Source organism: Eretmochelys imbricata, chromosome 10 (assembly GCF_965152235.1).
Source record: "Eretmochelys imbricata isolate rEreImb1 chromosome 10, rEreImb1.hap1, whole genome shotgun sequence".
In the NCBI taxonomy this organism is placed as follows: domain Eukaryota; kingdom Metazoa; phylum Chordata; order Testudines; family Cheloniidae; genus Eretmochelys; species Eretmochelys imbricata.
Window position 1 is genome coordinate 3,485,920 of NC_135581.1, and position 26,401 is coordinate 3,512,320.

Consider the following 26,401-nt stretch of genomic DNA (forward strand, 5'->3'; position numbering starts at 1 on the left):
CAGGGTATGGATATGGACACTCGTACACCTTTCAAAATGCATGATCCTTCCTCTTCTAAAACCGACACCGGGCAGAGCCAGGCAGTCATGAGGAGCTACTCATTCTGCGGTGCTTTCGAAATCCACTTTACTTGAAAATATTGCAGGGGTGACTCGACAAAGTGCTCTGGGGCCCAGACCCTGCTATCTCCCATGGAGCTGGCTGGCTCTGTGTCAGTCAGGGCTAGCGCTCTCTGTACTCAGCCATGAGGAGCATGCACAGAGCTGGGGTGTGCGCTGCTGGCAGGACGTGTCCCACCTGAACCCTGGCTGGAAGGTGATCCTATCAATGCCCTGAGAAGCGCCAGAAAGGGCTGCCAAGGGCCTGCTACATGCTAGTACTAGACGGTGATTGTGGCTCTGCACAATTCTCCTGCCAGTGGTAAGAGAGAACCGCGGTAAAGACCCAAAGAACCAGCCACGCTTGTGGCAGGCCCTGGGCCGATCCCTGGCTGCAGAGAAAGGCCCAGGAGTGCTAGAGTTCCGGGCAAAGCCCTGGCTACTTGCAACAAGTGTCCTGCTGGGCTGTCCACCGGGGCCAGATTCCAGCTGTGCTCTGGAGCCCTTTGCACCTGGCACACACAGGGATCCCTGCCTGGCTACGACAAAAACAAAACTGGGGGCGAACAGAGCCAATGCGGAGAGAATTGGATCTTGGCCATTTTGAAGCCCTAACCCCGGTCTCCCCCGCCCAAGAGAAGAGAAGCTTTACAGGTACATGCTGTTAACCCTTTCTTAACCAGAATCCCCTGCCAACCAGAACCACTGCTGAATACAATGGACAGGCTCCTCCACGCCACCCTGTATCCTGCAAAGGACTCACGTTTAGCATGGAGGCATCCCGGCGGAACTCCATCAGGTCCTCGCTCAGCTTGCTTTGGTTCTCATCCAGCACATCTAGGGCGACAGAATGGCAGGTCTGTCAACCCCAGGGCCACCTGGCCAGGAAACTCACTCACTGTCACAGGGTATTTGCACAGATAATGGGTTGTTTGTGTTACATTTGTCATGACCCTGGAAATACTGCAGTTACCTTACTGAAGGCTGGGGTTGAACTAACAGAAATATAAACACACTGGTTAATTGGGCCCCGGGTCCAGGGTTAAACCCCGACTCCCTTTTGTGTCTTTGGCTGACGTTCACTAACCAGCAGGAACATCACTTCTTTGTTCTGGGGTATAAGAAGCAAGGCTTGTAGATGTTTCTCTAGCTGAGCCTTTTTCGTACCCCTTTGGAGTTACTCCACGATGGGAAGGAATCTCCCAGGCCTGATTGTGCTGTGAGTATTTGGGCCAATGCTTACAATTGTGTTGCTGTTAAGATATAAAATATATGTGTGTGTGTATATATATATATATATGCCTGTACTGATATTTGGATGTAATTAAGACCCAGTGGCCGTTGGACTAATAAAGGAACACTTGTGTGGAAGCTGAGTCGTGGTAAACCTTAATAAGGGACTTTAAAATTCCCAAGGGAAATTATTTCCAGCATAAGAACTGATGGATCAGGCCCCCACCCTGCAGACCCAAGAAATCCAGGTAGCTCCGAAGATCAGCTGAATTTTGGTTGTTCAGCCAAAGGGAATCCCTGACCCTCCTGAGGTTTGCCCACAGCTAGTTTTCACTATGGTGTGAATGGAAAGTTTAAACACTTGACAAACATGACCACCTAGCTGTAAAGCCCTGAAGGAGGAGCCATGCCCTTGGCCTGGAGACTCACCAAACTTGAGCTCCAGGTTCTTCTCCAACTGGTCAATCTTCTCTGAGAGCTTGCCCAGCATTGAGCGCAGGAAGGCGATTTCTTGGTCCTTCTGAGCCATTGCCACCTGCATCTCATGGAAGCGGTCGTCTGTCTGCTGCAGGAACTCCTTCAGCCCCTCAAACTTACACATCTCCAAGTGAGTCTCATAGGTGTCTTGATTTCCTATGAACGTACACCTGGAGGGAAGGGGGAGAGATGAAGGCTGGAGTGAGGCTCTGTTGGGAGGGCCTAGTGCTCACTGGCTCCTGGGCTGGGCATTTAGACAGCTACAGGGCGAACGCTCTTGCGCCCCACTCCCCTCTGGAGGGATCTCTGTGGTGCTGCAGGGCTTCCACTAAGGGCTCAGGTGCCCAAAGGCCAGTCATGGCTGCAGCCACCCCTCCCCTGTAACCACAGGAGAAGGCTGAGGCTGAGCGCTGCACCTGAGGAACTTGCCCAAGTAGGCTTTTGCGATCCGTCTCTCCAGGAAGTTGCAAGAACAAGCAGATCCCAGGCAGGATCCGAAGTATTATGTCAGTGCGCGTGCTCTGCGAAGGCCCTGTCCAGCTGCCGTTAAAGTCAAGGGGCAAGCTCCAGCTGGCAACGGGTGCTGGCTTGGGCCTCACGCATGCACCCAGGCTTCTGGCAAATTGCCGAGGCTGGTCTGTGCATTGCAACTGTTCTAGCAGATCCAAGCTCTGCAGTCATACATCAGGGGATGGCCCCATGATGGGGAGTCTCCTCACACAACAGCCACCTTCCAGCAGAGCAGTAGAATCTATTCCTCCACCTCTGGCACTGGGTCCTAGCCATGCCAGTGCCCTCAGGTCTTCTGTCCTGCAGGCCGGGCACTTCCCAGACGAGGAAACCTTCCTGTCCAGGGATTCCGGCACACAGAGCAGCGGCCTCAGCTGCACTTCCATTATCCTTGTATCAGTTCTGCCCTGGACAGATCTGCCAGGCTCTCTAGCAGGCTCTCCCGCTGAAGTCTCCTCAGGACACTCCCGAACGGCCAGCAGTGGTCACACCTGAGCAGCGTGCGCTATGCTCGCCTGTGGGGGAGCTCAACGTGCTCCCTTCTGCAGACCTTCTTGGCCACGGAGAGTGAGGCCAAGCACCAGATTCGGTCTCAGGGCCCTGCCCAGCCCTGGGCAGAGCTGCCTCTAGCCCAAGGACCCGGTGTCTGAAAGGCCATCCAGAAATGGAGTCAAACCACCCTTAGCAGTGAGGGGCCCAGCCAGCTCTCCCAGTGCCAGTCCCCGGAGCCCCACGGCTTACCCGTATTTGGAATGAGGGCACTTGATGTGTTCGCACTCTTTGAGATGCGCCTCCAGGTTCATTTTCAAGAGAGGTGGGCAGCTGGGGTTATTGGGACAGCGAACTGGTCTGTAATCACAGCTGCTTTCGTGATCTCTGTGCACACCGGGAAAGGCACAAAGGAGAGAAAGTCACCAACATGCAGAGAGGATGGGAAATGATATGGCTTGACAGGGCCTGGAGCAAAGCAGCCCTTACGAGAACTCCGGCTAATCAAAACCTTCCCCATCTCTAGATACACACTTGTTCAGACGCTGGAAGCTATCTTTGAACCTCTGTTTAACCATACGGCTGTAATTGGTGGAGGATATACAGGCCACATATGTGGCCAGCACCAACTTCTCCAATTGCATCCGTCCTTCCACAGATGGCTGAAAGGGCAGCTGATCAACAGCACCCAACAGCTGAGGACATGAAGCAAATTAAATGCTGTTGGGGCAGGGGGAGGATTAGGGAGGCAGGATGGGAATTCCTCAAAAGGGAATCGAGGTAGGGTAGTGGGTTTAATGCCCCCATCTCTTGGAGATCCCGTGGTCCTTGTCACAGGTGGCCAGAGCCTCAGTTTTAGATCTCAGCTGAAAGGCATCACATTCAGCAGTACAACATCCCTGTGCAGGGCCGGTTGGGTCAGTTCTGACACCCACTACTGCAACACAGCGCCCCCTAGCGCCTCACTAAGACAGAGGCGAGGGCGTCCCCTCCTGTACCCACCCCATTCCCAGCAGCACAGGGCTGGACAGAAGGACCATGGGAGCAGAACTGTTGCAAGGAGCCATATAAGGTTGCAAACACAGAGCAATAAACCAGCAACAGAGGCCCCGCCCCGGAGAGTCCATCCTCTGGTCACAAGGCACTTACTTCCGGGCGCTCAGTTTAATGGTAAAGGGGCATCCGTGGGGGTCCACCTCGAAGGCAGCGGGCTTGCTGCTGGCGGCGGGCCGGCAGCCATATTTACAGTGAATGAACAACTCCCCTATCTGCTCGGCCACAGCAATATTGTTAACAACCACCGTCAGCTTGGCGTTGTCCACTGGGCACTTCTCTGAGAGGGAGTGGGGAGGGGAGAGAGAGGTGTTCGTTAAGACACTCCAAGTGCAGAGGGGCAGCTGGGCCTCAGAGGGCCAGTTTTCAATGGTGTTTGTGCAGGTTCTTTTCTCTAAGACCTCATCTATGCTGGGAGTTAGCCCTGACTTCAGCCCTCAGAGCCAGCTCCTGGAACAGCTGCATCAGTGCAAGCCTCTAATGTCCACAGGGGAAACCTCTAGTGTAGCCATTTGCACCAGTGCCGTTTCCTTAAGCGTCAAGCAGGCGTCGGCTGCATCAGTGCCACTCACGCAGCCTGGGGCATGGCTGGCTGTGATCACCACCTACCCCAGGCACGAGGGAGAGATCTGCAAAGAGCCCCAGGACCCCGGAGCACAAATCCCAGTTATTTGAGGGGCAAAGGGGGGAGTGCTGTTCCAAAGTCACCGAGTCAACAGAGCCGTAAACCCGACTGATTTGTGCTAGGCATCTTTCCCACCTCAGCTCCAGGCACCTCTCTGCTGTCTCAGTGGGCAGAGGTGGTGGGGTGGGGGTGGGAGGTTTCTTTTCTCTCTCTGTGTGCAGAGAATACAAACATCTGCACCTCAGCTCTGATGAAAAGGGAACAGATGCTTTTCCACACACTGCTCTGGTGCCTTTGTTCGCTGGACAGACCCCAGAGCAAAGAGCCAAAATCACACCTATGAAGCCTCCTGCTTCAGAGCCCTGGGGTGGGAAGGAGCGGACGAGGACAAGGCGAGGTTACAGGGAACAATCAGCAGATAATTGGGGGGAGCCTTCTCACTTGAAAGCCAAACATCTTTAGGCAGAATGAGCTGCTGTTTACTCAACCCCTCGGGGAGCCTTCTCTGGACGAGGGGGAAAGCCCAGCAATCAGCATGGCTGGGCCTTGGGCTGGAACAGTGCCTTTCGTGTTCATGTGCCAAGCAAAGAGAAAGATGGGTTTTAATAGCATGGTGTGCAACAGAGAGAGTGCTGGCTACTCCGTCTCAGCTGCCAAATGACTGAGAGCCTCTCCTAGCTTTCTGAACCGGAGTTTATTGAAGAAAAGAGGCTCAATTTTTGGACTGACTGGAAATCAGCGGCTGGAGGAGCTGGCATGAGCAGGGTGCCAGGAGGAAAGGAGACAAGTTGGGTGCGGTAATCTCTCTTACTGGACCAACTTCTGTGGTGAGAGACAAGCTTTTGAGCCACAGAAGTTAGTCCAGTAAAAGACAGAGAATCTCAGGGTTGGGAGGGACCTCAGGAGGTCATCTAGTCCCACCCTCTGCTCAAAGCAGGACCAAGCCCCAATTTTTGCCCCAGATCTCTAAATGGCCCCCTCAAGGATTGAACTCACAACCCTGGGTTTAGCAGGCCAATGCTCAAACCACTGAGCTATCCCTCCCCCACCCATGACCTTACCCACCCTGCTTCTCTAATATCCTGGGACCAACACGGGTACAACACTACTGCATACAACAACAGGAGGAAAGGAGGCATTTACGACACCTGTGTCAAAACTCATGTCAATTATCTCTAGCAGAGGGGCTGAACAGAGCTCTAGTCTGTCACTGCTGGGGATCAAAAGCCAAACTACTTGGGTCATTTATTGTCCTGGAGATTATCCCCTCCACATTCCTGACCAGGACTTTGGAACACTTTGCTCCTAGGGAATCCACTCCAGCCTGCACTGACTCCAGTACGTGCTGCAGTGGGGTTTGGGAGCTCAGTGAGGATGCCAATGCTCACAGCCATGTACTTCCCCACTGAGCCCCAGGGCCTGGATCTGAGGAGCTACCAAAAGCCTGGGGCACAACAGGTCACATGGGGTGGGCTTGGGGGGTCCATTCTAGACCCTAGCACACTTTAAGGCGGATGTGCTGCAGTTTCTCCAGGGGGATGAGAGGAACAGATTGCCAGGCTGAACGGCCCAGAGACACGGGAGGGAGCGGTGGGCACTGCACAAGGATGGTACGGTACTTACCAGATGTCAAGGCACATCTTCTGCAAAATGTGTGCTGTGGAGGCAAAGAGGAACAGCACTGTCAGACTCCCCACAATCAGACAAATAATCCTGGGGGGAGGGGGGAAGGCTGCCAGAGCCCCGTGGATTGTGGGCCACAGCAGATATGCCCCCTGTTCTGTACCATAACATGCCCCTATGACCACCCAGACACATACCATGAGCAATGAAGCTGTTTGAAAACAGTCATATAGTTCAAGAAGCCAAAAAAAACAACACCACCAGGGGCCTGATCCTCAGAGGTACTGAGCACCTGCAGTGAATCCAGTAGGACTTGCTCTGCACCTCTCTGAATCCTCTGGGCTGATTTCTCTAACCACAAAGACCAAGCCGGGTTTCCCTGCCACCCACCCCCATTATAATATGGAAATTACATAAGTAACGATTTATGAAAGAAGCATCCAAAGGTGAATAATACAATTTAGCCTTTTCCCCCCTGGACCATGCTACTTGGCAAATTGTCCGCATACAGTCCACCCACCCTGAGAGCTTTTAGGTCTGTCCAAAGCACAGCTGTGCAGATAGAAGAATGGAAAGGTGGCTTGTAACCAGCTATGGTAAATGCTTTATAAACTGGTAAACCACAGTATCTACATTTCTCCTCAGGCAACAGAAACCTGCAGTAACTAAGGCAACCGACTCAGTCTCAGGCTAAAGCTAACAGGCAGAACAAGAGAAAGACGAACAGTGCAGCAGTTCACAGGATTCTAATCTGACTCCGCAGGTTCTCTGGAGTCTGCGACAAGGCCGCAACTTGGCAGCGTCACCTGAGGATTTGCAAGTTATTATTACAGCAATATGTTATCTGCAACTCTGCTGCGGCCTCCCTTTCCTGCCTCACACAGCTGCGTGCTCCCTCCAGAGCTGCCAAACAAGAGCAGCAAATGAAACTGGTTGGTTTCCTGCTGCTGAGGGTTATTTTCCATATTACCCAGTAAATCTCAGAGTCTACATGAAAGGTTGCTGGCTGGAACAGTCACACGGGTATTGTGTACAGAGAGGCAGGCTTTCTGGCTGGCTGAAAAGGAACAAGCTTCAAATAATGAGAGATAGCACCATTACCTTAACAATCATCCTGCCTTGTGCTTACCACAAAGACATATTCCTTTTGCAGGTGGCATAGAAGCAGGAATAATATACAGCTACTATTAAAATACTAATAACATGGACTATATAGAAGTAATTAATAATCCTTTGCGCTTCCACTGTGCCTTTCATCTGAGGGTCTTAGAAACTTTTAAAAGCATTAACTAAATTAAGCCTCATGCCACACTTAGTAGATAGGGAACAGTCTATCCATCACTAAAATGCAGCCACCTCTGGGGTGGAACGCAGCAGAATGCAGAAACGCTGCACACCAAAGCTCTTCAAGACTGGAAGTGAAGGGTTACAAACCCAACTGAAATAAGACTGGAACATGCAACATGAAAAGTGCCATGCGATCTTTAACCATCTTTAATCTCATTTGACAGACAGCACGGCTGGCAACACAGCACCCCCTACCACCTCAGTGGAGGCACTGACTCAGAACAGACTCAGGTGACAAAGCCACCTACTAATCATCAACACCTTTCATGGAGCACCCTGGGTTTTCCTGGCAGGTCTCCCCTTATCTAAGCACAGACCCAGGTTGGCTTGCAAAATCTAATGGTCACCAATCGAGGCGGCATAGCTGCTAGCCACATTGTTAATTCACAAAGCCCATGGCGGTGATGTGGAAAGAGGATTTCCTTACCCCACAGGTTGTGATGACTGGATCTTTAAACACACTACAACACAACTGGCAGCAGAGTTTCACTGATGGCTGTTCGGCAAACACCAAGGGCTCCTGAATACAAAGAAAGACCAAGGGTGAAGTCAGGAGATTCTCTACAATTCAAATGCTACCATCTTCCCGCACTGCAGGGAGCGGAGAGTAAGGAAGCAGCTAGTACAGTAAGAGTTTTGAGGCCACGTCTACACTACAAAATTAAGTCAACCTAACTTAGGTTGGCATACAGATGCCGCAGTAATTACATCGCTCCTGGGTGTCTACACATTGTTCCTTGTGTTGGTGGTGCACGGCTTCCCCAGAAGAGCTTGTATCCACTGTTCTGTCAGAGTGGGGCATTGTGAGGTGACTCCTGAAAGCCAGTAACAGTCGACGTAAGTAACGCAGTGTCTACACTGACAACGCATTGACATTGACTCTGTGCTGCTCGGGGAGGTGGAGTTATTAAGTCCGCATAGCGGGGCAGTTACATCAGTGGAGCGACGTTTCAGTGTAGACACTTCCGTAGTTCGGTCGGCGTAAACTGCCTTGCGTCGACCTAACTCTGTAGTGTAGACCAGGCCTCGGCCTGCTTCTGCGGCTGCGATGCCAAACACCACCAACGCAGCCAAGGCTACCATGGAGACAAGAGAACAAAGCTTCCTAACCAACAGCCGGGGCTGCCAGGACTCAACTTTCCTTATCTCCAGTTGAAGTTTAATTTCGATAGGCCAGCTTCTGGGGGCTGAGCCTAGAAATGGCCAGTGGCCCTTACCCACCACTCCATTCACTGGGAACCAGAGGTACTTGGCATCTGGCAAGATCAGGGCCCTAATGGGGTCTGCTAGTTTAAATTGAAGTCAGTGGAGCTGTGCCCGTTTAGCCCAGCAGAGAATTTGGCTCCTAGTTTACAAGATTGGCTGAGTCCTTAGGAACTGCTCCGCTCGGCAGGATTACCTTGCCAAGTCATGGTCATACTGAAGCAACGAGCGAAGCTTAAACCTGCCGGGTAAAAAGGCCTCTGAATGATTGATTTGAAGCCTGGCATTCAAAAGTGATTTAGAAACAGGACGTACGTCCCCCTGTGTATCTGAGATGTCCTAAAGGAAAGATCTCTCTGCCTCATGCAATCCATGGGATTTTCTTCTGTCACTATGGGCCAGGAGCTCTGCTTTCGTTTTCCAGTTAGACTGGAAGCTCAGGGCTCAGAAGCAGTATTCCCTGGCTGTATGGAGCACACCCTTCGAGCTCAAAGCAGACCCAGGGGTAAGTCTTTATTAATATTTCAGATCAGTCACTCAAGATTCAATATATATCGCTCCAAGCCTGAACTCCCCATGGATTGTGGTAAGGATGAGTCACTCTCACATTTGCCGAATACTTGAACCAGACGTGGCCTGGCCTGGGGGACGTTTAAGTCTGGATGCAGTCTCTGTGACACAGGCTCGGCTCTTGTTAATGCTTTTAAGAGTAAGGCCCTGATCCTGTATGAAGCTCCAAACAGGTAGATCCCCATTCCCAAGTGGAGCTGCAGTGAAATCAATGGGACTGTGCATACAGCTAACTGCAGGACTGGGGCCTAAGACAACGATGACCTACGGACACTGCCACCCGCAGACAGAATGATAACATAGACCTTTCCCCTCTGTAGAAAGCTAGGTTCTCATCACAGCTAGGTTCTCCAAGCACTTCACAGATGTTAATCAGTGAAACCTCACTGCTCTCCAGTCAGGATTATCATCACCCCCATTTTATGACTGGGCAAACTAAGGCACAGGGAGATAAGGTGACTTGCCCAAGGTGACAGAGCAAGTCAGTGGCAGAGCTGGGATTGGAACCGAGGAGTTCTGACTGCCAATCTCCTGACCAACCCAACATTCCCTCCAAACAAGGGCTCTTCCATTTGAAGGCCATATGACACACTGCAGGTTACACAAAGAAGCTGTTTTGACATTGAATATCCTTGTTTTGCTTCTAAAGAAGACATCAAAATACCTACTGGTTCCTCCTCTTCCTCGTGGAGCGAGAACGTCGAGCGCAAGGACATGTTGGACTCAGAGTGTAACGAGCGAACGGAGATGGCAGAGTCAGAACGGCGTGGGGTGCTGATCGGAGGCTTCCACATTAAAGACAGAAAACAACCAAGTTATTACAAGTAACCCCACCTCTCCATGGAGCTTCCAACTCCCATCCTCCGTGCAACTTAGCGGTTCCAGGGGCTCACATGCTCTGCCAAATTTTCCTGCACGCCAGATTGCTTGGCCTAGCCAAGTGTAAAACAGGACTGAAGTAGTAGGTATCTAATCACCAACACAATATGGGTCACCTAACTCCCGCACCAGTCGTTCAGGCCCCACGTACACCAATACATTAAAATGCTACGGTTCCCTTGTGCAGTTACTTACTGTGTGTCCCTGCAGAGCAGGAGCTAAGAACGAATCCTTTGCAGAAAGCTTAGTAAATCTGCCACCGAGACAGCTCCCATGCTCTGCAGTTTCTATAATCTCTGCAGTAGCACTTGTTGTTTCACTGCTATCTAGCTTCTGCCAAATTGCTTTGCGTAAGTGTGGAGACTTCCTCCAATTCAATTCAAGAACAGCCGGGCTTTGTTGCTTCCTGTTTGGGAGGGGAGAGCTAACTGGGCTTTGCATGCACCAATCAAGGAGGTTGCTCTGGCTGCAGGGCTCTTTGGGATTGGCTTTGCAGGGGATGTTGCCACTGGAATATTAACCATCAGCATGGCCCTTAGCATTTCCAATTCAGCCTTAAAGCAACAATGGAGGAAACTCTTCAGCCTAGCAAGGGGGAGGGCGAATGAACAGCCTCTAGTACATCCATTGCTGGGCATCTCGGTGCAAGAGTGATACTGACACACTGGAAAGACTTTGGAGAGGAGTAACAAAAACCTGCAGGGAGCAGGAGGGATGGACTGATGGAGAAAAGACTGAAAGTGTTATGCATGCAAACTAGGGAAATCTGGTCTAGGCGAAATTACTATAAAGCGGGTGGTGCACAACGGGTTGAAAGACGGTTCTCAAAGAGCAGTTATCAGTGGTTAGCTGTCAGACTGCAAGGACCTATCTAGTGTGGTTCTCCCAGGGGTCTGTCACTATTCAACATTTTCATTAATGACTTGGATAATGAAGTGGAGAGTATGCTCATAAAATCTGCAGATGACACCAAGCTGGGAGGGGTTGCAAGCACTTTGGATAACAGGTTTAGAATTCAAAATGAGTGTTAATTTCAGACCAGTTCTCTGATTTGTAACAAGATAAAATTTAATAAAGACACGTGCAAAGTACTACACTTAGGAAGGAAAAATCAACCGCACAACAAAATGGGGAATAACTGGTTAGGCAGTAGAACTGTGGAAGAGGATCTGGGGGTTATAGTGGATCACAAACTGCATGAGTCAACTATGTGATGCAGCTGTGAAAAAGGCTAATATCATTCTGGGATGTATTAACAGGAGTGTCATATGTAAGCCATGGGAGAGAATTGTCCTAGTCTACTTCACACTGGTGAGACCCCCAGCTGCATATTGTGTCCAGTTCTGGACACCACTGTTTAGGAAAGATGTGGTCAAATTGGAGAAAGTCCAGAAGAGAGCAACAAAAATGCTAAAAGTTTAGAAAACCTGATCTGTGAGGAAAATTAAAATAACTGGGAATGTTTAGTTTTGAGAAAAGACGACTGAGGGAGGACCTGATAATGGTCTTCAAATCTGGTAAGGGCTGTTTATAAAGAATGATCGATTGCTCTCCCTGACAGGTAGTAACGGGCTTAATCTGCAGCAAGGGAAGCTATTAGGAAAACCTTTTAAACTTTCAGGGTAGTTAAGCTCTGGTCTAGGCTTCCAAGGGAGGTTGTGGAATCCCCATCACTAGAGGTTTTTAAAAATAGGCTAGATAAACACTTGTCAGGGATGATTTAGGTTACTTGGTCCTGCCCCTGCACAGGGGGCTGGATTAGATGACCTCTGGAGGCCCCTTCCCTAGCTTGGCTCAACAATGACTGAGAAGGGACAAGCAGAGGTTGCACCAAAGGCTGATGCTACAAGCCCTTACTCACATGAGTAACCCCAACAAGCATTTTCACGTCAGGGTTTACAGGCTCAGGACCCAGGACAGACAGGAATGGGTTAAGAGGAGCCTTAACGAGTGCACGACTGGAAAATAAGTAGGAGAAAATCAGGGAACATCTCTGCTAGCAAGATGTAGCAGGCTGTAAAATGGGCTCCCCAAGGGAAGTGCAGGGAAAACCAAAGGCTTTGGGATTTTTGAAGTAAAGTGGCCAAGCCACACCACCGCGTACTGCAGGATGGGGACAAGTCTGAACTGGACCAAAGAAGATGAGCAAGTAGGACCAACTGGTCTTCTGCTTTTACCGTCTCCAGAGCGTAATGACACTAGAATTCGAGTTTGTATCATTACTGCATCTGCTTAAAAGCCAAAGCTTAGAGTTCTTTTTAATAGAGTAGGCAAATGTATTGTTAGGTAAATATATAAACCCAACGCTGAGTAGTTCCAATGGGTTAAATCAGTTTTATGCACTCAGCCATGAATGTGCTACTGGTGGGAAGATAATAAAAAGTTATTAAACAAAGAAAGTCACTGCAGGAGCTTGACCTCAGTAGTCAGACAACACACGCTAGAAGGGGCAGTTCTGTCAACATTGCTACTCTGCATGTGTCTGAGATTTAGATAGGTGTAGCTAGAATATACCTGCACGGATTTACTGGGGGAAGGAGGGCACATGGGGTAATTAGGTAGGGAAATGAAGTTTTTGTAGCGGAAGATTCAGGGCTCGGTTCCGGGCGGCTCAGCAGTGGTGTAAATGGAAATGACAAGGAATCGATGAGTTAACTTAGAATTTTTGAAAGGAAAACGACAGTGAGCAAAATCGGATGTCTGGGGAGGTGACCCCCTCGAGGTAAATATCGCCCTCAGTTTTGCCGATTCAAAAGCATGGAGGCAGCATGCTGCCACAGACAGGAGACCTAGGCTTTATTCCCTGCTGCCCCACCCGGGCAGGTTCCTCTTCCTCCCTTGCTCTTGGCTATTCAGATGTAAGCGCCTTGGGGCAGAAATGTCTTTCACTACGTGTGTGAGCAGCACATAGCGCAATGGGGCCGGGCTCCATGCAGCATCGAGCCGTTATTGCAATAAAACTAAAACAACTCAGGGCCCAGGGCGACAGAAGAGCTTCACGTGCCACACAAGGAGAACGTCTGTCTCCTGGATGCACATGGACACAGATCTACACGGAGCAAGGCTTTAATGAGCCGGCTAATGACCACTAAGGACTGCCTGGCCCAGGGACTTGGTGACCAGCAGTGACGATTTGGCACATATTGGTTCTCCCAGGGCTTTGAGAGGGAAGAGGTCTGTTAGCAGAGGTGCTGTTTAGTCTCTCCCTCCTCCGCCAAGGCTGGGTTGTTTCACACCAGATCCTTCAAAATTCTGTCCATTCCATCTTCAGATAACGCAAGCGATGGGGCTTCCATAACTTCCCTTGGTGGAGAATTAACAACCTAGTGCATTTCACAGGCATTATTCCGCCCCCAGGCACAACCCCGACTGAATAGAGTGGGAGCTGAGAATCCATATCCAAGGGCAGAAACAGGCCCACCATTGTCAAGCGTTTCCTCATACTCAGTGTTAGCCATTAGCATTTACACTAAGGCCACTTCACACTGTGCTGGGAAGACGGTACACTTCGCACACTGCTAGAGCAGCCATCGTGTAAATGAAAACCGGGCCCATAGCTTGTACCCTTGTACGTTCCCGCAGGGCCCAACAAGGATAGGACCATGCTGTGTAGGTTTCCGAACAGCCTTTGGTCACCACCCAGTAGGGCAACCAGCAGCTTTCGCCCCGCATGAAGACAGCACTTGGCTACTTTTGGTTTCGTTACCAGCAATTAAAAGAAAAGTATCCTATTCCCAAGAGAGCTCGGATTTGCCTGCAGCTGCCTCTGCGATGGGTGACAAGACTCTGGCACCTTCTGGGGAAGGGAACGGAAGCTTTTCCCAAGGGTTAGCGAGAGTCAGTCTGGGATTTCAGGCAGTCATGGCTTCGCAGTTCTCCTTGTCCAGAGCTCTTCACCAACTGGGTGGCTTCCTGTGTTCGTTATGATTATTGCTATTTTTGCTGACTGATGTGTAGCACTGTAGGGAAGACGCGTTGCACATTTTGGAGGGGACAGCTCTTACAAGAGATCTGTTTTGTTTTCGATTGGCGTTTGGAGCTCTACATGCAAGGGGACCTAGGTCTCTAACTTAGTCTCCTCTGAAAATCCCAGCTGGAATCTTTTTCCTCTGTCTATATTGTTAGGGTTTTAAAGCACTAGATGTTAGAGGAATGCGTCAAATCAAAGCTTGGAACATAGGATTCAAGAGCAGGGCAGTGTAGCAGGCGTAATGGACCAGATCCAGGGAGCCAATGGAGCTATACAGATTTAACCCAGATGAGGATCTGGCCTCATATTAATAACAATTCTCTTATGTGTTTTTTTTAACTGAATGACAAGAGGGTGTGGAGGTTTTCACAAAAGCATCACAGCCCTTGACACAACAATTTAGGGGAAGGTTTAGGGGCCTGATCTTGCAAATTGCTGAGCAGTCTGGCCCTGATCCAGCTCAACATTGAAGCACATGCTTAACTGTAAGGGATTACTCTCATGCTCAAAGTTAAGCATGTGCTTTACACTTTGGGGGAACAGCACCAGCAAATGATCATCCCTCCCATAACTATGTGCATTGAAATTAAGAATCATAAAATCGCAGGACTGGCAGGGACCTCAAAAGGTCATCTAGCCCAGTCCTCTGCACTCATGGCAGGACTAAGCATTATCAAAGTCTGACAAAATCTACTCAGACTAAGGTGGGTGTTTTATTTGTTTGTTTCAAAAAGCCCTCAGTCTAAGTTAGATTTAACTGCCCCGTAACCACACTGCTCTCAAACCCTGTGCTAACACCTGATCCTTGAGGAGGGAAGTTACTCAGAGATGTGTGTGTGATGAATCAATTAGCCAGATACAAACAAAAAGGTCTCCTTTTGCGAGGCTATCTGGAGACTCGGGAATGTTTTGCTTTAAGAACTTCACACTGGGTCATCCGTGGCTGGGGTAAAACCCACTGGCTCCAGTGGATGGGGTGAATATGAAGCACAGCCCTTCGGCACAATCACGGCCTGTCTAGCTCGGATTCTGGTTCCAGATTTTCATTCTCTGGTGAGGGGCCCCCTCTAGAGGTGCAAATAGGAAAAGATTCTGTGGAAGTAGCTACTTATCTAACTGTGGCGGCTGGCGCCGCTGAAAAGGGGCCTGGTTCAGACCGGCAGGCCGCAACTGTGACCCCAAACCCTTCGAAAAACAGTTTTGTTTCAAGCCCTTCTCCACCCTGGGTAACAAGTGACACTTGGGGCAGAATGTTCCCGCACAGGGAGCTGCTGCATGGGCACAAGTAGACCTGTGGGCTTTGCAGCTGGTCTGCATGGACATTCAGCGGGCACAACTCTGGCACCTGCTTTTGAAAATGAGGCCCATCACCTCCAAAGCTAAGGCTGCAGTCTGAAGAGTCCCACGCATACATCTAACCCCAGCTACAAACTGCTAGAGCCTGACAGACACATGGCCTCGTGGTCTGAGCACCAGACAGGGGCAGCCACGAACGCGGAGGTCTAATCCTGACTGATATCGACCATCAGCGAGCACCGCCACCTCTCTGCCTGCCAAAGCGATACTCACCTGCCCTCCCACAGCTCCCTGTCGCACCACTCTGTGTCTCCAGTAAACCAAGCAAAGACCAGACAGGTCTAGCTGTGCTACTGTCCTGTCCAGGAACTGCACATGCCCTGATCGAGACTTGCCTGGCAGAGTGCTCTCAAAAGGGATAATCAGACAATGCGCTCCCCTGTGAGTGGGATCAGAAAGGTCACTCCCGTGAAATACGTACCATGCCATCGTCCTCGTCTCGCGGGGAGTAGGTGAGCGTGCTGGATGAGGATGGAGTCCTACGGTGCTGCTTAAAGGTATTGGTCCCGTCAGCTTTAAAGCAAAAGAAACATTTCAGGTTTTTCGCGGCACCTTTAAAGAGCAAGGGCTCTTGCGAACGGGGCTGCAAACTTAGGAGACGCGAAAGAAAAGGAATAGGGATTTCTCCTCTCTCCCCTGGAGGCCCCAGGAAGGGCAGCGCAATCAATACCTTATCACCAGTGCTTCCTTGAGGGGAGCTGGCCCAGCAAGAAAGAGAAACAGACATTCCGCTCGAGCTATCAGCTTAAAATAGTCTGAAAAGCCTCAACATTTATCCTCTTGTAAATTGTTTATATCAGGGGAGGTCTGGATATTCCTTGGGCGCCAGGGAAGGCGGCTATATCCAGAGAGGAGATGTTCATATAAAGATCAGCTTGTTACGAATTTACACTAAGGTTGTAAATGTAACTACTCAAACGTCTGGAAATGTGACAGGTATAGCGGCAAGTGTAACCTTTACTCTGCCCCTTTGTGAGTATGCATTGTGACGGGAGCGCTCCTTTTACTATGTCACTTGCGCCTGTAGGAGAGTCTTAGCTTTGCTAAAGCAAAAGCAATGTTGTCAAGGCAAGCAAAGCCACTGGTCCTCTGTGAGGTCTATGTTCATGCCCTGCTCCTACCCTGTTTGGCTGGAGCCCTGTGAGGTGGGGTGTACTACCCCTTTAAGGGATAGTCTGGCGCTTACAGCCAAGACAGCGCGGGAGCAATCAAGGAGCACCCTGCCCCGCAGTGATGCTGGGCTATTTAAACAGGAAAAGGGAAGCTGAGCACTCAGGGGACCAGAAGTCATGTTGGATACTGTGGTTTGCAGGCCCCTGGACACCAGCCTGGCCTAGACTTTTGTTCGCTGATGGTAAGTTTGGTTGCTCTGTCTCAAGGCTCTGAGATAAGGGCCTTATGCCCTCCAGCAAGCTGCTCCTTCCCTGACTTGATGCCCAAGGAAAAGGGAGAAAGCCTGCCTGCTTCCCAGAGCAGTAAGAGAATTCTGTCAGCTGGGGTAGGTTTGAGGGTCTTCTTAAAGGGGACTTTTGGTTCGGGTGGTTGTGGACTCCCTTTCTTGGATCCTGTGCACTTTTTTTTTTTAAAATGAAGAAAAAAGGGCAAGGATTTATTTGTTCTTAAATGGGAAAAGTGAAGTCCCCCCTTGCTAAACTCAAAACAACTTGAGGGGATTTTGCTCAACCTGTCCAAAATAATTCACATTTGGGCAGAGAGCAAGATGGAAAGTATCTGCCCTAACAGCAAGCACTTGGGAGGTTCACAAGGAGGGGACCGTAACTGGAACAGGGGAGAGAACGGACACTGCTGTGCAGTCCTGGGCAGAGCAGGGGCTCCCCCGCAGCACCGTGAAGTATGACTGATTGGAAAGCATTTCCACGGACACTTATCTCTGTCCTGCCTGGTGATCAGAGCCCTAGAATAAGCTGGGCTGGGACCGCATGTGACTTGTTGCTTGTCCCTCAGCGAACGCACAGTGACTAGCTTTGGTTCACTTCAATCTGTGCAGCGAAGGAAGAATTCAATCAAAGTGGTAAGTTGCCCTTCCGGCAAGGCTGCAGTGCTCCAGGGCAGCGAGATGCTCACCTTTCGTGATGGTGGTCACAGCGGAATAGGCAGGCCCAAAAGTCGTTTCCATTCTCGTCTGAAAGGAAGGCAGAATTAATGTCACCATGTGTCGACCTGTGGAACTCCTTGCCTGAGGAGGCTGTGAAGGCTAGGACTATAACAGGGTTTAAAAGAGAACTGGATAAATGCATGGAGGTTAAGTCCATTAATGGCTATTAGCCAGAATGGGTAAGGAATGGTGTCCCTAGCCTCTGTTTGTCAGAGGGTGGAGATGGATGGCAGGAGAGAGATCACTTGATCGTTACCTCTTAGGTTCACTCCCTCTGGGGTACCTGGCATTGGCCACTGTTGGAAGACAGGATACTGGGCTGGATGGACCTTTGGTCTGACCCAGTGTGGCCGTTCTTATGTTCTTATGTTGATCTAGCACGGACTGGGGATTGCTACTCAGCCAAGGTTGATAAAATACACAAGAAGATTGCTAAGATTTTATTTGTGGAGATCGCAGCCCCAAGGGCCAAATTTTCATTCATCATCTTTATTTTGGCCAAACAAAGAGGAGGGCGTAAGAGGCCAGAAATACTTCTCCTCCCCCCCTCCCCCCCCCCAATTTCTCGCCCCTGCTCTGCTCCTTACTCCGTTAGTGTTCTCAGACGTAGTGATGTTTGCTGCACCACTGGAGAAGCGATTGTAGCGAGCGCTCTTGTTTGAGCTCATAATCTAGGCCAGCATTTATTAGTCATGGGAAGTTTGCTCTGGAGGAAGAACAAAAAGTTGGAGGGTTGGTTATTTTTGCAGGGGCAGAGGAGATCAGAAGAACGTCCCTCCTAACCCACGAATCACCTTCTGACATTATATTGTCCACGCATGGCTACACTACATTCAGGCTTTCAAGAGCGTCTGCTGAACATGGGTCTCTAACTGAAGATGCCTTAAAGGAGTCCGAGATTTTTTCAGAGGGTGGAGGCTCAGCCCTTTCTCGAAACCAGGTCTCTTCAAAGGTGTCAAGTTGGTCACCCAAAAACTGAGAGGCCCAAAAGCATTGGCCATTTCTAAAAACGTAGCTTCAGTGCTTTAGGGGCAGACAGACAGCTCTGAACTCGGAACTCTGCCCTGGTGAGACAGCATCCCACCAGCAACAATACACAGGAGTCTCTTTAAAGTGTAAGATACACGATGCAGCACAGCTCACTCGTGACTGAGAAGAGGTGCTCTCTCTGCAGGGATTAGTTATTGTTCTCTTCCCTTCCTGGTCCTCTCTTCTTCCACAGTTCCATTAGCCCTCTTTCTCTCCCGGCTCTCTCCCTCCTTCCCAGCCGACACCCACTTGCTACTCTCCCCTAATGCAGATCCTTTGCCGCTTTCCCCTTCTCTCCCCCAGCCTCTACCCTACACATGTAGCTATCATGATGGGATGGTGTAACCTGAAATGGATCCCAAATAATTACCTGGTTATCCACAAGAGAATGGCACTCTGAGGAGTTTGAACAAGGCTGAGAGATCTAGACCAGTGGGTCTTAAACTTCTGTACTGGTGACCCCTTTCATACAGCAAGCCTGTAAGTGCGACCCCCCCGTGCCTTATGAATTAAAAACTCTTTTTTATATTTAACACTATTATAAATGCTGGAGTGAAGCGGGGTTTGGGGTGGAGGCTGACAGCTCATGACACCCCAGGTCATAACCTCACTATCCCCTCGGGGTCACGACCCCCAGTTTGAGAACCCCTGATTTAGAGCTACTTGGATAAATGGCTCGAGCATGAGAGAGAATTTTATTTTCCATTTCCCAAAATGCTTTCCAAGACTCTGTACAAACAGCGCCCCCGAAATGCAGCCACCTCTAGGGTGGAGAGTGGCAGCAAGTATATAGGAGGATGCACAACAGCAGAAGGGGAAATTTTGCCACAGGTACCAGGGCAAACCTGATCTTACAAAAGCAGTAGGGGGGCTTCTGCATCCCTAGAGAACAAGCAGGACCTCTGGCTTTAAAGCTACATCGGAAGGAGACTCGCACAGTGAAGCATACACACTGGGCTGAGCTGACCCTGCTCGGATTGGTCCCAGAGGGTCCACGTTCACTCTAACGTCGAGCCTTAGACCTCTGTGACACACTGGACCTTAAAGTAGTGCCCTGTAACCCCCACATTCATCATTCATACATGGTTGTGCTATTTCATGCAAAGCATGCCATGTAAGATATCAGAGGAAAGGTCATGATCTGCTGAAACCCATGGTTCTGTCAAAAATATGTATATCGGTCGTGAGCAAGAAGACATGAGATTTTGCAGTATGGTTGTGAGTGAAATATGTTGTGAGTTTGGGAGTTGCCCGCTGCTAGTTCTCCAGTGACCATGACAAAGGAGGTGACCAACACTGGGGCAGGTGCAGAATGATCATCACCAGTCACTGACCAGCGGGGGAACAGTAAACAAGGGATTTACAATTCAACGGCAGTTATGCAAGCACCTCACCAGTGGGGATTGTTCAACTCATTGACTCAGCATGGCCCACCAGGACATGTCTGGGCTAGTATTTTCCAGATACATGGACTGAGTGTATAAAATAAGGGACAGTGGCACCATGCGATTACCTTTCTCCTCCCTCACCTACAGTGAAAGCAACAAAAATACCGGGAAGGCAAAGACTTTGAACTGAGGAGACTGGTCCCAGGTGTAAATGGGAAACCTGTGTATTAAGGACTGTAACCTACCTGCAACATCCAGTGGGATGAGAAAAACTACTTGATCCAAATACTGGTTAGTCAAATAAGGTTTAGGATTTAGACTGATTTAAGAGTGGCAATTTTACAGCAGAAAAGCTTCAAAAACAGACTCTAATGAGAAACTGCTGAGCTTGAATTAATATGCAAACTAGATCCTATTAACTTGGGTTTGAATAGAGGCTGGGTCATTACACATATTGAATCTATTTCCCCTAAGTTAAGTATCCTCACACCTTCTTGTCAACTGTCTAAATGGGCCACCTTGATTATCACGACAAAAGTTTTTTTTCCTCCTGCTGATAATAGCTCATCTTAACTAATTAGCCTCTCAAAGTTTGTATGGCAACTTCCAACTTATCTGTATGTATGTATATATCTTCTTACTATATGTTCCATTCTATGCATCCGATGAAGTGGGCTGTAGCCCACGAAAGCTTATGCTCTAATAAATGTGTTAGTCTCTAAGGTGCCACAAGTACTCCTGTTCTTTTTACCTTTTATTGTCTTTGGTAACTATCTCTGACCTTTTATGCCTGCCACTTATAATAACTGAAAATCTATCTTTCTGTAGCTAATACACTTATTGTAATGTTTTCTCTTAACCAGGGAGTTTGTCTGAAGTGCGTGGGGAATCTGCTCAGGTTACAAAGGCTGGTGCATGTCCACTTTCCTTTGATGAAGTCGTGAGCTAGTTAATAAACTTGCCCTGCTCCAAAGAAGGACTTGGGAGGCTTGCTGGTATTTCCCTGTGTACAGTTCACAAGAGCTCTCACACACCTTAGCTGGGTGTGTCTCTGCATGCTGGTGACTGAGTGATCACAATGCCTGGAGGGGTTTGCTGCTTGGCACTGGCAAAGCATTGTGAGAGACAGCCCAGGCTGGAGAGTTAAGGGGGCACAGCAGTCCCACAGACCCAAGCTGTACCCCGGGGGTCCCGTCACAGCCTCCCAAGCCACCTTTCCAGCACGTGGCAAAAACTCCATATTCAAATCACAGACAAGAGCTTTTATAGGTGAAGGGTCAATTCTCCCATTTCCTCCCTTCAAGGCCACCCAACATCCAAACAAGGGCTTGCCACATTTCCCTTGGCAATCTGGCCACATCACTCTGAATCAGCTGGGGTGGAAGATTACTGCTGCTGAGATTTTCGAAGTAACCTCTGTACCTAGAGTCAGAGTAGGCTGCCTCCCCAGAACTCCCAGCTCAGGAAGCAGTGGACTGAAATTCTTCTTCACCACCCGTCCTTAAGGCTGGCCCATAGTCAAGAGTGTGGTCGATACAGGCCTGCTCCTGGCCTTGTGGACAAGTCAATGTCAGTTTTGCTATTTTTTGTACATGTGTCCATGCTGATGGGATAGCTCAGTGGTTTGAGCATGGGCCTGCTAAACCCAGGGTTGTGAGTTCAATTCTTGAGGGGGCTATTTAGGGATTTGGGGCAAAAATTGGGGATTGGCCCTGCTTTGAGCAGGGGGTTGGACTAGATGACCTCCTGAGGTCCCTTCCAAACCTGATATTCTATGATTCAGGGCCATGGTGCTGGGCTTTTCATGTAGCATGGGCTGGTCCTGCACCGGCAGAAATAGGACACGTGGTTTTCTGTTAAGCTATTACATTTTTGCAAAAGTTATCTTCAGCGTGATCCGAGCTGCATGGCAGACAACACCAGGAGAGAAACCTTCAATGAAAGGTTTGTGATTCCTGGATCTCGCTCGCAGTTCCAGCTCCTTTAGGACAGGAAGCTGCCAGACCCCTGTTCCCTTATTCAGCTGGTTAAACTATTTCACTAGATTCAGATTTGCAAAGCCGCACAATTGCCCACAAACAATCACTGAAAATTCTGAGTTTGCTTCCTTTAGTGCTGGCTGAAGCCCGATCCTGTTTGAACACATTTGCTGGGACGGAACCAATTAATTGTTCCAGCAAATTTCATGGTAAAAAGAGAATGTTATGAAGGTATTTTTCCATCTTTTTAATATCATTATTTCTGACAGGTTTGACACAAACAAACCCTTTGGGAGCTTACAACTCACAGCAGTGCCTGCATGGTTTTGGCTCGATAGTACACAATCACCAGGCTTTTTAATGTAGGGCTGGAGTCCTGGTTTGTTACTGTAGCGTCAGCCAGGAGTCCTGGGTCCTGATCCTGGGATGAGACTTTTGTGAGCAGGTCCTGATGCTCAGATGCATGCCTACTGACTTCAGTGGACTCCATGTGGGCGTGGTTCTCACCCTGCACCCACACATCAGGCCTTGGCTTATAACAGTAAGGCAGCTCATGTGGGTTTTTGTTTAAACAGCAAAGCCCAGCCAACAGCCACCAGACGCTGAGCTGTTTATTTGTCGGGTTCTGGGCCCCATGTAAAGAAATGCATGAAACTTTTGGTGACAGAGATGGGGAGCGGGTGGAGCAAATTAGGAGGGAGTCCTCCCTAGCTGTTATTTCTGAGCCTGCTGTTCAGAATGATCACAGTGATATTGAATCTCCTCACCTAAAGTAATGCAGCATTTCCTCTCTCGACCTAGGGGAGGCGACATCTTCCAGGTGAAAGGGTGCCAGGCTCTCCACACCCACAATCTTGCAGTACAAACAGGCACACCAAGTCGCAACAAGGCCCCCATCCCAAATTCTGTTCAGAACAACTAACTGGTATGGAACAGACTCATGTTAAGTGCATGACATGAACTGGGTGCCTCAGGCCATTGGGAATGAGATGCAGAGCCTGCCATCTCTAGCTCACCAGTTCAGATTCAGACCAGAGTTTGTGGAGAACTTTAGTTACCCATCTGATGGCTATTCGGAGACTTCCCAGACTACAGAGAAAACCCTGCAGTATTGTACGTTAATTGCTCCAATGATGGAAACTTCAGTGTGTGGGCCCACTACAGCACGATACCATGGAACACCCATCGGGGTCACTCAGTCCAGTTTTACATCACAGCAGACAAGGATTCACAGGGCCCAGGAGACAGAGCTCCCCTCTTGAGTTTCCCCTTCTTTGTCAAGGCTGAGGTGCTTTGGGGATGGACAGTGCAGAGAAGCTTGCATTCCTGTATCTGTCTGGTGGATAAAGAGGAGACAGCTGAATTTGAAAGGCAAGAGGCTTGTACAAGGCATAGTTATCCTTTGGTACTCACTGCCACTGGATAACAGAGTCCAAGAGCTTAATTAAGAGGATTCAATGCAGGATGAGACATTTGTACAGGGAAGAACATCTCCAGGTCAACTAGAGAGGACAAAAATAATTAAACTAAACAGGGAGCCAAACCCTCCTATTTCAGGGCACGAGCCAACACTAACAGAGGTCAGATAGGGAGAAACATCTGCTCTGGCCAGCGATTGCATATTTGGCCAGCACAGTGTTTCTGGTCCATTTCTCCCAAGCAGCTGGCACTAAGCACTGAAGATGAGACTGGACTAGACAGACCCCTGCCCTGGCAGCTCCTTCCATTCAGGACTTTGGTTTCCAGGGCTCTAAATGGGGCCTCTGCACTATGTCATTTAAGTTTGGGGCAGGAGCTGTCTTTGTGGTGGGTTTCTACAGCACTGGCTCAAGGGAGCACTGCCTCGCGGGCTACCACAACAGGCCCAACAACCTAGTCTAAATTCACACCTACAGATTTCTCTATGCGACCGAGACTACACCGGCAAAGCTATGTCCCCACAGCTACACTGGCATAATTGCGCAGTGCAGAGGCTATCTGCGCCAGTGGAAAGCGGTTCCCAGCGGTGCAGGAACAGCGTCACTCCGAATGACTTTTTGGTAAGACAGCTGCATCTACGCCTGGGGTTAAGTTGGCATAACTGAGTCAGTCAGGGGGCTGGTTTCTTCACACCCCTCACCTAGGTAGCTGTCGCATCCTAACTGTTAAGTGTAGATCAGCCCTCATAAGCATGACAATCGTGCCAGGGCATGGTTATACTAAACGTTCTGCTCGTGAGCCAAAAGGACACCACTCAGCCCTGCCTGACAGGACACACTGTACAGTTTTTAGGTTCCATGTTGCACAACTGTCCAATATTCACAGTACAATAGATCAGTCCTGGGAAAAGAACTGTTCCCCAGAACTAAACTTTTGGAACAGGGCTGTGGTTTCAGAAAGCAAGAAACTGGAGCCTGTTTTAAAAAGTCATTATAGGATAATATTTTCCATTTCTTTGGAAGCAGTGCACTGGCCACTTTCAAACGCCATCTCCCGTAGGAGATGCTAAGAGTTACTGGAGTGGTCTCACGAACAGCATGGCGCTGCTTCAATCCAGAGATGAGCAGAGTCTCAAGCGGTGCTGGACACCACCAAGAGCCTGGCAATTGGTCATGAGTATCGCTGTAGAGCCCAAAGAATGGGAATAAATAATATGGGCTTGTGGTTAAGGCACTGGGCTGGGACTCAGCAGACCAGGGTTCAATTCCCAGCTCTGCTACCGACACTCTGCGTGCCCTTGGGCAGACCACTGACTCTCTCTGGCCAGTCTGCTCAGAGTCCTTCTCCCAGAGTTCACAATCTCTTCCTATGTAGCTGTACAGTGCCTAGCACGATGGAGCCTCTGGTGCTACTGTATTAATAACTCCTAATGCAAATGCATGTCTCCTCCCCATTGCCCAGGCCAGGATACTGCTGTGCCCATTTCCAACCGTTCCCAGCCCCACTGGCAGCGCTCATGCAGACAGCCAAGCACCCCATGTGATTTAGGTTCAGCTCAGCTGCGTTTGTGCTGCCCCCCCGAGTCCCAGCGCATTGCACGAGCCCCAGCACAGAGGGCAAGGATTCAGTAGGCAATTGCCCTGCAGGAGTGGTTAAGGGGGAGCTGGGTAGGGGCTTGGGCACCCAGGAAGTGCGGGAGTTGGTGTGGTATTTTGGCAAGCAGGAAGCAGTTGAGATGCTTGCTGTTGGGGAGGGGAGGTTTCTCCTTTCCCCCACCCTTTAGGCAGGAACAGAGGGGACTTAAATTTGAGGGAAAGAGGTTGAACTCGTGATTCCCCACCCTAGCAAACCTTGGCAGCAACTACCTGCTCCCTGCCCTCTCCCTCCATTCCAGTGCCCACCATTTCATCCAGCAGCAGGGGAGCAGTGCTCCCGCTTGATGTTCCTCCCACAGCGAGCGGAGCTAAAAGAGCCGACATTTAAGGTGTTCTTGTTAGGCTCAGAGTGAACAAACACCCCCTGAGATGAAGAGAAGCAAATTGCCTCCTTGGGGAATGTTTCAGGCTGCATGCAGACTCAGGCAGACTCCATTTCACTCTCTCTCCCTTGGAAGGGTTTCTTAGCAACCATACGGGATGGAGACTTCACAAAGGAAAGGGAAGCTCTGGTCTGGGGCACAGGGATGGACTAGTCAAACGAAGGACAATTAGAGGCAATTTGTGCAGTCATGTAATTGCATGACCCGTGGGGCCCTGGTTCCCTGTCCTCTCCAGATGGGAGTGTGTAACTGTTGAATTCTCAAGGGAACTGAGCAGGTACATCAAGGATGGGGAAAGTACACACCCTCTTGGGGGCTGATCCAAAGCCCATTCAAATAGATGGAAAGATGCCATTGGCTTCAGTGGCCTTTAGATCCAACCCCAAATAAGGGAACGTTGGCCAGAAGACGGAGATTTTCCACTCTTCTTTCTAACCGTCTCCTTGGCTGATCAGCCCCCCTGAGCTAGGCAGACGGGAGTTGCCTTCAGGTCTTCCCTGAACGACAAACCAGCAGAATGCAAGAATGGGCAGGATGCCGAGTGGAATATCGGCTGCTTACAGAACAGCAGCAGCCACAACTCAGATTTCTATTTATATCATCTTTCATCCCAGACTACGTTAACCACCATGCCTAGGAATCACTTCACCGAGGCCTGAAATGCAGCCACCTCTAAAAAGCAGCCACCTTATAGAACAGTTGCCGGACTGACAATGAAGAATATCCCAGCCAGCGACACCAGGGGAATTCCAGGGAGGCCAAATGTCAAAGACTCAAGCTGGAGTTTGCTTAGGCCACTAGGGTTAGCACCTTTCGACTCTTGCAAAAATGATCATGGGATCTTAGATGGCCACAGGTGGGCAGGACTTTGATTTTACATCCGAAAGCCACATCCTCCTCACACCAAGCGGGGGCAGTGAATCAACTCTAGCCCAGAAGGCAGAGCACCCCTTGATGAATCTGCAGCACTTCCCTATAGCACGCTGCATTTTCCTTCA

The 26,401-nt window shown here is 49.7% G+C and overlaps 1 protein-coding gene across 5 annotated transcripts in view; it reads right to left on the reverse strand.

Moving 5' to 3' along the window:
- The window catches only part of TRAF7 (TNF receptor associated factor 7), a 47,036-nt gene that overhangs the window by 8,389 nt on the left and 12,246 nt on the right, over positions 1-26,401 (reverse strand). For all 5 annotated transcript variants that reach the window (XM_077827410.1, XM_077827409.1, XM_077827411.1 and 2 more), the window contains 10 exons: positions 18,138-18,256; positions 17,520-17,577; positions 15,856-15,947; positions 9,898-10,014; positions 7,884-7,976; positions 6,110-6,143; positions 3,958-4,141; positions 3,061-3,195; positions 1,762-1,979; positions 863-936 (listed from right to left, as the gene is read on the reverse strand). In XM_077827410.1, the coding sequence (XP_077683536.1) occupies positions 863-936; positions 1,762-1,979; positions 3,061-3,195; positions 3,958-4,141; positions 6,110-6,143; positions 7,884-7,976; positions 9,898-10,014; positions 15,856-15,947; positions 17,520-17,577; positions 18,138-18,218 (1,086 nt within the window). In that variant the 5' untranslated portion in view covers positions 18,219-18,256. The remainder of the gene's footprint in view (positions 1-862; positions 937-1,761; positions 1,980-3,060; positions 3,196-3,957; positions 4,142-6,109; positions 6,144-7,883; positions 7,977-9,897; positions 10,015-15,855; positions 15,948-17,519; positions 17,578-18,137; positions 18,257-26,401) is intronic.